This window comes from Dipodomys ordii, unplaced genomic scaffold (genome assembly GCF_000151885.1).
Source record: "Dipodomys ordii isolate 6190 unplaced genomic scaffold, Dord_2.0 Scaffold113, whole genome shotgun sequence".
Lineage (NCBI taxonomy): Eukaryota > Metazoa > Chordata > Mammalia > Rodentia > Heteromyidae > Dipodomys > Dipodomys ordii.
The window spans coordinates 1,061,184-1,074,546 of record NW_012267329.1 but is presented as its reverse complement, the minus strand read 5'-3'; the positions used below and the strand labels follow the sequence as shown (position 1 = coordinate 1,074,546).

The 13,363-nt window shown below is 43.6% G+C and overlaps 1 protein-coding gene across 1 annotated transcript in view; it reads left to right on the top strand.

Annotated features, from left to right (window-relative positions):
- Micalcl (MICAL C-terminal like) overlaps window positions 1-13,157 on the top strand; it is a 53,863-nt gene extending 40,706 nt beyond the window's left edge. The window contains exons 10-12 of the mRNA XM_013028672.1: window positions 7,764-7,863; window positions 9,211-9,284; window positions 12,886-13,157. Of these exons, the coding sequence (XP_012884126.1) occupies window positions 7,764-7,863; window positions 9,211-9,284; window positions 12,886-13,070 (359 nt within the window). The 3' untranslated portion in view covers window positions 13,071-13,157. The remainder of the gene's footprint in view (window positions 1-7,763; window positions 7,864-9,210; window positions 9,285-12,885) is intronic.
- Window positions 13,158-13,363: the final 206 nt, after the last annotated feature.

The window sequence follows — 13,363 nt, the reverse complement described above, 5'->3', positions numbered from 1 at the left end:
TGTGTGTGTGTGTGTGTGTGTGTGTGTGTGTGTGTGTGTGTGTGTGTGTGTGTGTGTGTGACAAAAGCATTGAATAGCCCTCTGCTCCTGGCTACCCTGGGGCTGGGTGGGGATGGGGGGCGGGCAGAGGTCCGCAATAGGCAATGGCTTGATTCCCCAAGAGAAGCCCAGCTTTGCCAGGGACTCTTCTCAGTCCAGGCACAAATTGTTACCTACTGGTGTGTTGGTTGCCCATTTGGTTGATGAGTGTTACAAATCAGAGCCACGAATGTCCCAACTTGGCAGGGTGAGGAGTTCAGATTGAAATGGTCTGAACTTTCCTTTGATAATTAGAGACAGGTGAAATCTGAGGACAGGGTGCATGCATCTTCTAAGGAGGAAGAACTGATCCCCAGGAAGGGAGGGAGGGAAGGAAGAAGGGAGGAGGGCACCACTTCCTTTCCAGCTTTACTCTTAACAGACCTTCACTCTTAGCAGCTGGCGGGCACCATTCTACCATTTTTGGAGCCTAGTGGTGGGGTTGTCCTGCAACCAAGATTGAGGGGCACAGGATGAGTGGGGCTGCCAGCAGGTGGCAGCAGGAACGCACATGATAATCAGAAATATCGAGAAAACCCTCAGCCAAGAAGTGGGAAGGCGTTGGACTTCTTCTCGGTGGTTTTCATCTTGACTCTGGCTGAGAACTCGAAGGAATGAAATTTTTCTAGATTATGTGACAGTTGGGATTCCTTGGAAAAGCACAGGTATTAGAATGGGTTTGATTCTTTTGTGAATTTAGGACCTTAACATTTGCTAGGCAAGCTCTCCACCGCTTGAGCAATACTCAATACTTTTTGCTTTTAATTATGTTTCAGGTAGGTCATGTTTTTGTTTGCCACTCCCCCTCTCCCCTCCTCTCTTCCCTCCTCCCTCTCCTTCCCCCCCCCTCCCCCCGCCCCACTCAACATGGAAGACCTCCTACCTATACCTCCTGCTTAGGGTTAACAGATAGGAACCACCATACCTGACTTCTTTGTTGAGATGAGGTCTTGCTTTTTTTTTTCTGGTGTGGACTCAAACCATGGAACTCCTCATTTGTGCCTCCTAAGTAACTTAGGTGGAATCATAGACATGGATCTCCATATCTAGCCTGAGTTTGAGTATTGATATTGCCATTGTATAGCAATTATCTCTTTGACAAATTTTCTCATTTATAAAACAGAGCTGATAGTGCCTTCCTCACTGGGATGGCAGGAATAAAAGAGTAAATGATATATTATTAATGCAATTGAAAGGTGGGGAGGGTATGGAAGGTAACTGTTCAAGAGAGTTGATTCTTTTTTTCCTTTTATAACCTTATCATTATGAAGTCAAGAATTTCTCAAACTGAATGCATTTGTTTGTTGATTCACTCATATTCATCTGTAAGGACATTCCCTAGATAATATGTAAGCTGGCTTCTAGAAGTCTGTATGACACATGGATTTCACAGGTGTGGTCCATGTGTGGTCTAAGTGTGTCTCATCAAGGTACTATGTGTGCTCCAATGGACAGGTCACAATGAAATTCATTGGGCATGACTAATTGATGCTAGTAACAAGATGTGGAAAAAATAAAGCATTTCCAACTGGGCATGGTAGTACATGCCTGTAATCTCAACTAGAGAAGCAGGAGCAGGAGGATCACAACTTGAAGAGGGGGGATTCTCAAAAAAAACCTCAATATAAACTATTCTTAACCCCCAACAATACAACAATTTAGTAAAAGCAGTTCAACAATGACAATGAGCACTATGCTTCATGGCCACACCCTTTGCCTGTGGCCATAATGTGGGCATGGATCTGGGGGAATGGATAGCTTTCCATAATTATCCTCTTAATGTATGGAAAGGTGATGAGCTCACATTACACCACCTTGCCTGTCCTTGCACATGGTTGGTTACTGTGCTTTCACCGGGCAGGCAGAGCAGAGCAGGTAAAGAGTCCAGGCCCTCTGACCTTGAGGTATCTGATTTGCCTAGTGCAGGTGAGCATAAAAATGGAGCCACAGAAATATGTTATCACATAATAAAACAAGCCATTGTCAGAAGAACCCTAACTTTACAGGGAATGGGCAGAAATAACACAAATCCACAGTTAATGAAGCTATCAAGGAGTCTGGGTTCATTAGCCACAACTCTGTGGGTGCTGGAAAGGATCCTGAGGTCCAGTATTGCTGAGGAATGGAGTATCACACAAGCCAACAGCAAGAGCCTCGGTGTGGTGGCACAAGTGGCCTGTTCTTAGGTCCCAGGATATGATTTCACAGGCCAGATGGCGCCTTGAATGGTGGAAGCTGTGCCCCTGCTAAGGAGCCCAGTGGCCAGGACTCAGCAACTTTGATAGCAAGCAGCAAAAGAGCCCCACTCATCTTCCTTTCCAGAAGCCACATGATTGTATGGAGTCAGGCTGTGGTGTTCTGACTTGTTTCCCAGAATCATCTACCTGGCTATTTCCAGGAATGGCTCAGGATCAGATGGTGTGCAGCCTGGCCCACTCCGAGAAGAGGTAATGGCACCCACCGTCTCTGGAAGTCTGCTCACAGATCCCTCTACCTGTGTTTGTAGCTCACTGGCCACTCTGTAGAACGCCAGAGGCCTCTTTGAAAGCCAAGCATTGGAAACACTAAGGGCAACTTTCTTAAAGGTGATTGTTTAAGATAAAAGACAGAAAAAGAAAGAAGAAAGAAGGATTTAAAAAAAAGGGGGAAGACCAAAGATACAGCAAAGTTTTAGAAAAGATGAAAGAATTCAATGAATAGTAAGCTCATTAATAACGAGTTTGTCAATCATGTGATTTAACAGTCACCATATTGAAATATGAGAGGAAAATGTTATGATCTTTTCAACAGAAAAAGGAAAATCATTCACAAAATTCAGCACTCATTTGGATTACAAAAAATTTTAGTAATAGATCTTTCTTAATTTCTAAAATTCTGCAGCAAATGTTGTTGAATCAAAGCGTTCTTTTTGTTTATTTGTTTTCTAGGCTAATACTGGGTCTTAAAGTCAGTGTCTTTAGCTCTCACTTGACTCTTCATTTGAGAGTTACATTCTAGCCAGGTACTGGTGGCTCACTCCTATCTATAATCCTAGCTACCTAGAAGGCTGAGATCTGAGGATCACGGTTAAAACCAGCCCAGGCAGGAAAGTCCATGAGACTCTTATCTCCAATAAACCACTAGAAAACTGGAAGTGGCACAAGCGGTAGAGCACTTGCCTTGAGCTGAAGAACACAAGGACAGTGCCCAATCCCAGAGTTCAGGCCTCACACCAACAACAACAACAAAAAAAAGAGTTACATTCTACCACTTGAACCACACCTCCAGTTCCTGCTTTTTTTCTGATCAGAGTCTCCCATACTCTTCTGTCTGGGCTGCTTAGAACCTTGATCCTCAGATTTTAGCAGCTAAGAATATTGATAGATCTCCCAGCTCCCAGCTAGAAACATTCTTAAAAAAAAAAAAGAATTACCAAGTAGTTGTGTAAAGAGATTGCAATTCTATAAGTCAGGTTATGAGTACAATGCATCTTGGTCAATGTTACACATACATCATTCCCCCCATTTTCCCCCTCCCATCCCTTCTCTCATGTTACATGGTTCAATTTTGATATAATGTGCATTGGCTATAATGACTGCATTTGCTTGCTCTTCCTCCTGCCATTAGTGTGTCTTCCCCTTGTTTTCCTCCCCCACCCTCAAAAAAAAAACATGTTCTGCTTTCTGCTATTTATTATGTTAAACAGTTCATTAGTTATTCAGAGGAGTTACACCATAGGGACTCCTCCTTTAGTCAATTTGTGTGTATATGTATAAAACTTTATATATGTTATCATGTATGTTTATATTCTTGTGCTGGTCCTAGGGCTTAAACTCAGGCCCTGGGTGCTGTCCCTGAGCTATTTATTCAAGGCTAGCACTCTACTAGTTGAGCCACAGCGCCACTCCAGCTTTTTGTTGGTTAAAGGAAGGTAAGGGGCTCAAGGTCTTTCCTGCTAGAACTAGCTTCAAACCACAATCCCCAGATCTGAGCCTGTGGAGGAGCCACCAGTACCTGGCAAGTTTCTTAGTTCATGACTTTAAGGAGAAGATTGTTCATTTGTTCTGTTATTTGTCCTGAATAAACGCTATGTGCCACCACATGCCAGTTACCTTGAAATAAGCAGAACTAATGTACTTGGTAGCAGCTCAAATTTGAGCATGGAGAATCATTGAAGACTTTCAGTTGGGAGTGACATAATTCACTTTGCATTTTTGAGATACAAAAGTGGGTCAAAATGAATGACTACTAATTGCAGGTTGTTTTGTGTTGACTTTAGATTATTTAGCCATAGCAATGGGACTGTTTATATTTTATGTAGGAAGAGGTCCAGGAGCAAATGAAGAAGCAGATGACAGTGGACCAGGCAGAGTGTAGAGAGGAAGGGTCAGGTAACTGGGCTGTCCTATTCACCATAGTGCCATAGGTCACTTCCTTTCAACTATACTATCCTAGCCACAACTTTGCCTCAAATGGGCTCTCAGTACAACAGAAGTAGCCACAGGATCAGTGGGAATCTGCACAAAGCCTTCTTAAGGATCCCTAATAATCCACCCAGCCATGGATTGTCTTTATATATTTACACAAGGCAAATATAATTTAATATTTTTTGTTGTTTCAGTTGTTAACCTCAAGTGTAACTAGATAAAATTTCACCATGTATACTCAAGTCAGGAATCACCATTCAGCTGAGTTTTAAAGGTGAACAGAAAATTAATCCTTATGGAACTATAGACCTCAATGCTGGAAGAAATGACAAAGGAGTAACAGCAATGAGAAAGCTTACTGAAAGCTTATTCTGGGCCGAGTTATGTCGAGCATTTTGTGTGCATTGTTTTATGTAGTCCCCCCCCACAACCAATGAATGAGGAAGTCCTGTCAACACCCCATTTCGTACCGAGACATGAGGTTACTCCAGTGCCACAGATTTGTAAGTGGCAGGATCTGCCCACAGGTCTGAAGCCCACACCTTCTTAACTTTTCTGTGAGTAGGCAGTCCATTCAGACTTCATAGGGACCCACAGGAAATTCAATATTAACAAGGAGCTGATGGAATCATAGAGAACTATCTCCATGCATTGTAGGAATGGAGAGAAAGCTCCCTGAGCACCCAGTGCTTTGAAAGGCTGATTCCAGGTCATGATCTCCAAAACTGACTTTGACTACCACAGAAAGGAAAGCTCAGCAAAGCAATTGTGGCTCACGCCTATAATCCCAGCTACTTGGGAAACTGAAATCTGAAGGATTATACAATTTGAGGCCAGCCTGGGCAGAAAGGTTCATGAGACCTTCAAGATAATCAGCACAAAAGCCAAGCTGGAGGTGTGTCTCAAGTAGTAGAGTGCCAGCTGAGCAAGTTGGAAGCCTGAGTTCCAGTCCCAATATTGACAAGAGGGAAAAAATAAAGGAAGGCTCTAAAAGTTGAACTGCAGCCAATAAAAGCCTAGAGTTATTCCACTGAGAACAGAAAACTAAATGAAGTGATGCAGGTCAATTTGTGCTGGCTGCGTATTTGTCAGTTGAAATCAGGGTGGCTCCCAGGAACTCTCTAGTGGACCAGCATTTCAGAGACACAGGACATGGAAAGGGCAAGGCATCAGGATGAAAGCCTGGCCATTCCTGGCAGGTATAATTTAGCAAACAGGCTGAATTTGAAAAACAACCACCAAAAAATACTCCAACGACAGCAAAATTTTACTTTAAGGCTGTTTCTTTTGGATTGGGAACAAGGAGAAGATAGGCCCAGCTTGTAGCAGATGGCCTAACATTAGGCAATGAGGAAAGGCAGAATTGTCAGCTCTCAGCTTTTCTGTTTTCTCTGTCACACAAACGATCCTTAATCTAGAAACATTAAACAAACATCTAGAAGAAGAGATTGAATCTGAATAGATGATCAAAGGAGAGAGCTGTGAACTCAGGTTTCCAAGCTCAGGTGAAAAACAGGCTATAGAAAAGCATCTTGAATGCGGCATTGTACTATCAGACTTTGTGGGATAAACCAAATGAAGTCCCTGCTGTTGAAATAACTTACAGGCCCAACCATGGTGTTTGAAAACTGGTCGAGAATTCCAAAATGGTGAGAGATAAGTATTTTACACTTTTTGTATGACAAAGAGACATGAATTCTGATCCTTGTCAAAACTCTAGAACAGAATATGAAAGAAATGGTAAGCTAGTTGTGGTGGCGCAATGTTAGATTATTTGGACTTTGCCAGAAAACCACACAGGCATCCAGGAACAGAGAATGAAGAAAGGTTTATTGCTGAGAAAGGGGCCAGCAAGACCCCTTCTCACAAGGGAGAAGTGAGAAGAAGCACCAGCTATTGTCTGAAGTGACCTATATAACCTAGGAGGTTTAGGAGGGGCTAGAACAGGGTAGGAGGCGGAGACGTGTGGGCCAGGGGCTTCATCATGGTGGACTAGGATTTATGTCTGCTGTCCAATAGTAGATAAGGAGTTCTGCAACTTCCCAGACCTGAAGGTCACTCTAAGGGACTCTTGTTGCCCTTAGACGGTGGTAGCTGGCCCAGAGAAGTGCCACCCCAAGGTAACGGGTGTTGGAAGCTGATTATTTACTGCTCTTACTAAATGGACCTAGTGTTACCTAAGAAGGGAGCATGCTAAGCTGTGGAGAGGGGAAGGAGTGCACTAAGCTATGGGAAGGGAGCTCATTTCACTAACACTCAAGCTTTAATCCTAGATACTTGGAGGTAGAAAGCTAGAGATTGTAGTTTAAAGCCAGCCCAAGCCAAACGTTTACAAGACTCCATCTCAACCAACTGCTGGGTGTGGTGTGTATGACTGTCATCCCAATGATGTGGGGGAAAGCACAAATAGGAGGAACACAGTCCAGGCCCACCTGGATATAAATTAAGACCTGCTCTCAAAACTAACCAACATTTAAAAGGGGCTGATGGAGTGGTCCAAGTGGTAAAGAACCTGCTTAGCAAATGTGAGGACCTTGGTACTATAAAACAGAAATTAAAAGAGAAAAAAGTAATGGCAAAGCTTTAGAAAGAGGTTTAGAGGGATTACTAAGAAGCTGTGAAAAAACAAATGTCATTTCCTTTTCGAGGTGGGGTTTCAAAGTTTGTAATGCCAGTACATAGGGCAGTACTAACGTATCATTCATTCATTTAATAAATGTCATACATAATCTAAACTGTAAGAATATAGGGATATGACTCGCTTTGTGAGACTCAAACCTAATGGTTTTTCTTTTCCTTTTGGCTTTTCTTTGGGAAAAACAAACAAACAAATAAAATGCCAGTCACCATGCTGGAATCAAGTGTGGTATGAACATTTCTGCCCCATGAAGAACTATTCAGCAAGGGCTCCCTGATTGGAGGGGAAGGAGACTGACCCAGCACCTAGGGCTTCTTTGGTGGTCCGTGTGATACATAAACCTACCCAAGTTTTATGGAGAACCAACAAGCAGGCAGGAAAAGTGTGCTTTATAGTAGGACAAGATTACAGGCATCTGGAGTTAAAGAAGTCACGTGATATCTGCCCAGGAGGACCTCCCCCCCCCCAGAACACGCACAGGTGGATTTCATTTGTCTTGTTCATGACCTTAAGGCATCAATAGGATACCAGGAGCAGCTACCTGCCGAGCCCTTCTTGCCACAAACATGGCCTGCTAAAGTGGTCTGATCATGGGGAGAGAAATGCCAATCTAACCTATTTGCCATTGATTTCTTAAGCAGATTCAGGCACACAGGATGAAGCCCAGCTTTTGCAGGAATGGTTTAAACTGGTTCTGGAGAAGAATAAATTAACGCGATATGAGTCGGAACTACTGATCATGTAAGTAAGGCAACACAGATAACAGTGAGTCCTAACAGCAAAGGGGTGGGAAGGGGGGCACCGTTCACTGCTGAAGTCCTGGGATTTTTTTCCTCTTTGTGCATACAGAATAGTGATTGAGGCAAATTGGTGTTTTATGTCTTGCATATCATGTTGGCATTAGCACGGAGAATCTTTGTCTGTTCTCTCTGTGGAGTCCTGTAGCTGAAATAGATTTCAGGTAATGGGTCAGGAGATGGAGATCATTCAGTCAGACTCTGGCCCCAGGCTCACATTGAAGAGCACTCACACCTGCAGCAGGGATGGTTGTGTCTGGCTTCTGAGAGTAAAGTATGGGAGGGGCTCTGTGACATGGCGGGCCACTTCCTGGTGGCAACAAGGCTGAGATCTACTTGGTAATACCAGCCATCATTGCTTTCTTTTTTTTTTTTTCTTGCTTTTTCTGTTGTGGGGCTTGAACTGGGTGCTGTCCCTGAGCTTTTGTACTCAAGGCTAGTGCTCTACCACTCTAAGCCACAGCTCCACTTCCAGTTTTCTGGTGTTAATTGGAGATAGGAGTTTCACAGACTTTCCTGCCCTGGCTGGCTTCTAACCATGATCCTCAGATCTCAACCTCCTAAGTAGTTAGGATTACAGGTGTGAGCCACTGGCACTTGACTACAAGCTGTCATTTCTACTGCCTTATTTTATAACCACCCTGACCCTCAGAGGGTATTTGGAGAGCTTGGGGTGGGAGGTGGGGAAAGGAGAGCAGGTGATAGTAAATGCTACCACTCTTCCCTGCTGAGTTCTGAACCAAGAAATAATGGTTTTCTTGTTGACCACATCCAACTTGAATGTGGTTAGAAGAGATTCTTGAAATCATATTGCACCTAAAAGAGAGAAGAGCTCGTCACTGTTTCTCCCCTAGACCACTCTAGAGATTTTTCTGTTGTTCTACCTCCATCTCCCCATAAAGGATGGTCAGGTTGTCTTTCCCAGAGCCCACTGAGCCTACATTACCATCTTCAGCTGCCCTCTAGGTACCTTCTTGGACTCCCAACCACAGCAAGTTTTCCATGTAGAGATGTTCTAAACCTAAGAAGGATTGGGATTGGGGGGGAGGGGGGAGGCTGGGAAGGGATGTGAAGGGTAAACCAAAGGAGGAGGCTGTAATGCTTGGTAAGAAATGTGCGCATTATCCTGCCCATGTAATTGTAACCCCTCTGTACAGTATGTTCACAAATAAAATTAAATTAAATTTAAAAAAAAGAAGGAAAGAATGTAGTATCTTACTATTAAGGGTGTCTTCATTAATATTCTACCACATTCCTCAGATTTACATTTTAACATTTTCTCCTAACCCAGGGCCCAAGAACTAGAATTAGAAGATCATCAAAGCAGACTGGAACAGAAATTAAGAGAAAAGATGCTCAAGGAGGGTGAGTAAGATAATATGTTTGGGGCCTTTGTTAAAGACATTTTTTCCCTCTGGGATGCTTGAACCAAGAATGCTACAAATTCCAGTGGGGAGTTCTCCTCCTCCTTTGCATGGAAGACCAGCCTAAGAGCCAGAGGAAAGTTCAAAGCCAGCCTGCCTTTTGCCCACCCAACAAGCACAGCAAGTGCATAGTCACATTTATTCACTTAGACTGTGAGGGCATCATTTTTCCCATATCATGTGCTCATAAGAACCAAACCATTCATTTATTCATTTGTATAGAGACAGGATCTTGCTAGGTAGACCAGGATAACCTAAGGATTCTTGATTTTTCTGCCTCAGCCTTCCAAGTGCTGGGATTACAGGCATGTGCACTAATCCTGGCCAAAACAAAGTCACTCATTGCTTCATTTAGCCAGCCATTCACTTAGAAAACATCTATAGAGAGCCTGGTGTGGGCCAGGCACCTGGTGAAGGCAGCCCACAGGGCGTTTGTGATCTCACTGAGGAGAACAGCCAAAGCAGTATCCACAGTACACAGAGGGCCATAAAAGGCACTTTGGCAGCACAGAGGAAGGCAGGCCAGGTTCTGTAAGCCACTAGAGATGGTAAAGAGGAAATTCTCTGTTAGTACAGGCTGGGCCTGGGCATTGCACATGAGAAAAGCAGGGCAGGACTCTGTCTTGTGTTTGTGAGCCAGATCCATGGATTAGACAGGTCTAAAAGAACTAGTTAATATCTATCTCACAAAACTAACATTGCATCCACCTCCGTGAGTTTCCTGGCATAGGGCAAGCACTTGGTAAGTGTGAGACAGCATTGTTTTAACTATTTTATCTCCATTATGCAGATTAGAAAACTGACTCTCAGGGAACTTAACAAACATTTCTAATGTAAATGGTGGGTCTTAAATTTAGGAACATGCCACAAACCCAGGGGCTCTTGCTTTTTCCCACATAGAAGTAATTTGCAGACTATCAATAACAACAGAATTCTATTTTTCTATTTCTAACAAAGGAAGTGGCAGTGTGGCTCAAGTGGTGGAGTACCAGTTTTGAGTAAAAAACAAAGCCAATCAAGAACATGAAGCCCTGAGTCCAAGTCCTAGCTTAAAAAGAAAAAGGGTTAACAAAACACTAAAACTAACCTTGCAGAGCTGCACTGTGTAAAACTTGTGCAAGTGATTTACAGGTTAGATTGTAATTCAGTGCTACAATGCCAAGCCATGGGTTTGATCACCAGATAGCAAGAAAAAGAAATGGTTTCTCTTACATGGGTTCATCTATGACAAACAAGCTTACCCTAAAAGGAGAATTTTTAAATTGTTCTATGTTGTTCATCCAATTTGGAATACCAATACTGGAATATACCCCAATAAGCCATAGTGGATAATATGATTTAGACATCTGACAAAACACTGAAATGTTATATTTCAGGATAGTAAAATCAACATGACAAAAATTATTAGTCACCTATGATTTTTTTTCAATCCTAAGAAGTGAAAGTCAAACATTTCCTCTTTCTTCTCATAGGCACTGAAAAAATAAATTAATTAATTAAAACTAGTAGCTTCTTTACTTTTTTTTACAGTTAAACTTATCTTCCACACAAGCTTTTTCCCAGGGGCTTTCAAGGAGAAAATAGGAACTGTTTATCCCCCTCCAGGAAACTTGATCTGATGCAATAATTTAAACAACGCTTGTGGGAAATGCACGGTCTCTCAGGGATAAAAATGGTCAATCTTGAAGGTGGTGTTCAGTGTTTTTCCCTAGGGCGACTGCCAAGCAAGGGTAGAAGGGAAGTTTGGGTCCTGGTGACATAAAGGCTCTCTAACTCAGCTGTGTCCCATCCTCAGCTTGCCAGTCTCATGCTGGCAGTTTAAGGAAGCTAGGTGGCTGATGTCATGTAAAGCCTGGCCATGCTCTTGGAATTCTTGCTGGCATTCCTGTCTTACCAGGCCTTGCTTCTACACTTCCGCCATTCAGTTGTGGCCAGAAAATCCACCCACTGTCTTTATAGGGCCACTTTGCTCCTTCATGGGAACCTCCTGGCAAGTTTAACTGATTAGCTACCTATGGCAACTTTAGGATATGTGTTGCTATTACACTAGAGCCTCACACACTGCAAAGTATGTGAGTACTGCCCTATATGTCCACATGGGGGCACCCTTCCAGCTGGCTTCTTCCCAGAGGGGAATCATGCACTGGGCAAGAATCCACCAAATGATGTAAGACATTTCCTGCTTGCTCTGGGGCTTCCAAGGCCCAGAACATGGGGTGTTAGCCCTTGCCTCTCCTGCCTCTCTCCCCTCCCTCCCACAAAGCAGGATGCTCCAGGAGAATGGCCCTTTTCACATCTATTTACTTCCTGACCCAGATCCAGCAACTGGGTCAATGCATCGGGAGACAGTACCACCTTCTCTCCTCTGCAATGGGGCTCTTGCCAGCCCCTCTGAGCATAAATAGGAGTGGCCAAAAGAACTTAGGTTTCTTCATGGCAAAGATCTGGTTGGCAAATCTGAAATCTGTTTTTACAATCTGCTGTTGATCTGGGGATGTGGCTGAGTAGGAAAGCCTTTGACTAGCCTGGGTGAAGCCCTGGGTTCCATCCCCAGGAGGCTGCAGACAGTCCACACCACCTGCTTCTTCCTGTCTCCCTTCATTCTATTACAGTCCTATTCCTCTCATCTTCCCTCCCCTCCCCACCCCCACCCCCAGGTAATTGGATGTCTCAGAGCAATTAGGAATGTGGCTGAGCTCTCAAAAAGGCTAGAGGGGAAAGCAGAGTCCTCTAGAAGCTGTGGACAGTCAGGGACAATCACAGACATCAATCAAGGGACATCACCTTGTTTCCATATGGTCTCCACTCAAAAGGCTGCAATTTAGCTGGGCAGGGTGGGCACATCTGTTAGCCCAGCACTCTACAGGCCTGAGTTCAATGAGTTCAGTGCCAGTCTTCAGTGTACAGCTACGTAGTAAAACCCTGTCTCAAAATAAAAACCAAGGACTGAGGATAGAGCTGAGTGGTAGAATGTTTGTTTAGCCTATGGGAGATTCTGGGTTCAGTTTCCAGACACACACACACACACACACACACACACGCACACGCACACGCACACGCACACACACAAAACCATAACTCTGTCATTAAATGCAAATAACAAAAACATTCTTGTCATTGAAATAGTAGCCACTGATGTTACTTACAAAGTTTTCTCACAGACCTCTTTGCTGAGGCTCAGATGTGTTTATGGAAAGCAGCCTTTGCCTTGGTTTCTTGTTTTCTTTCTAGGGCAGAAAGGGAGGTTGGGGGACTTGGTAGGTTGTACCTGTATTAACTTCTTTTTCTCACAAATGATTTTCCCCTGACACAGATATATATTCTCAAGGTAAAAACAGAGCTGACCATGGCACAAAGTACCTACCTCCTAATCTGTGGCTTTAAAGGTAGATCCTTGGTGTCAAATTTATTTCCTGGTTTTTCCCTTTGAGATCACAGGGCAGAATAAGTCCTTAACAATGGAGAAGGCTTGGGCCAAGAGCTCCGTGGGGGCCCTGTCTTACCTGAGTCTGATATTTTTCTTCTTCTTCTTTTTTCTTTAGAGAGCCAGAAAGATGAGAAAGATAAAAATGAGGAGCAAGAAATATTCAACAAGATGATGCAAGTGATTGAGCAAAGAGACAGACTTGTGGATTCCTTAGAGGAGCAGCGCATCAAGGAAAAGGCTGAGGACCAGCACTTTGAAAGCTTTATCTTCTCCAGGGGCTGTCTGCTGAGCAGGACGTGAAGTGGCCCTGCCACTCCCTGGAGTGAGCTCAGAACACATCCTCTCACCCTGGAATAGAAAGCTTGCTCTTATTTTATTTTTGTACTGGTAATGGGGCTTGAACTCAAGGTCAGGGGACTCTGTCTTAGCTTTTTTTTTTTTTCCTCAAGACTAGCACAACTCATTGAGCCACACCAGCTTTCTGGTGGTTAATTGAAGGTAAGAGTCTTACAGACTTCCTTGCCTGGGCTGACTTTGAACCGTAATCCTCAGATCTCAACCTCCCAAGTAGCTAGGATTATAGGCATTCACTA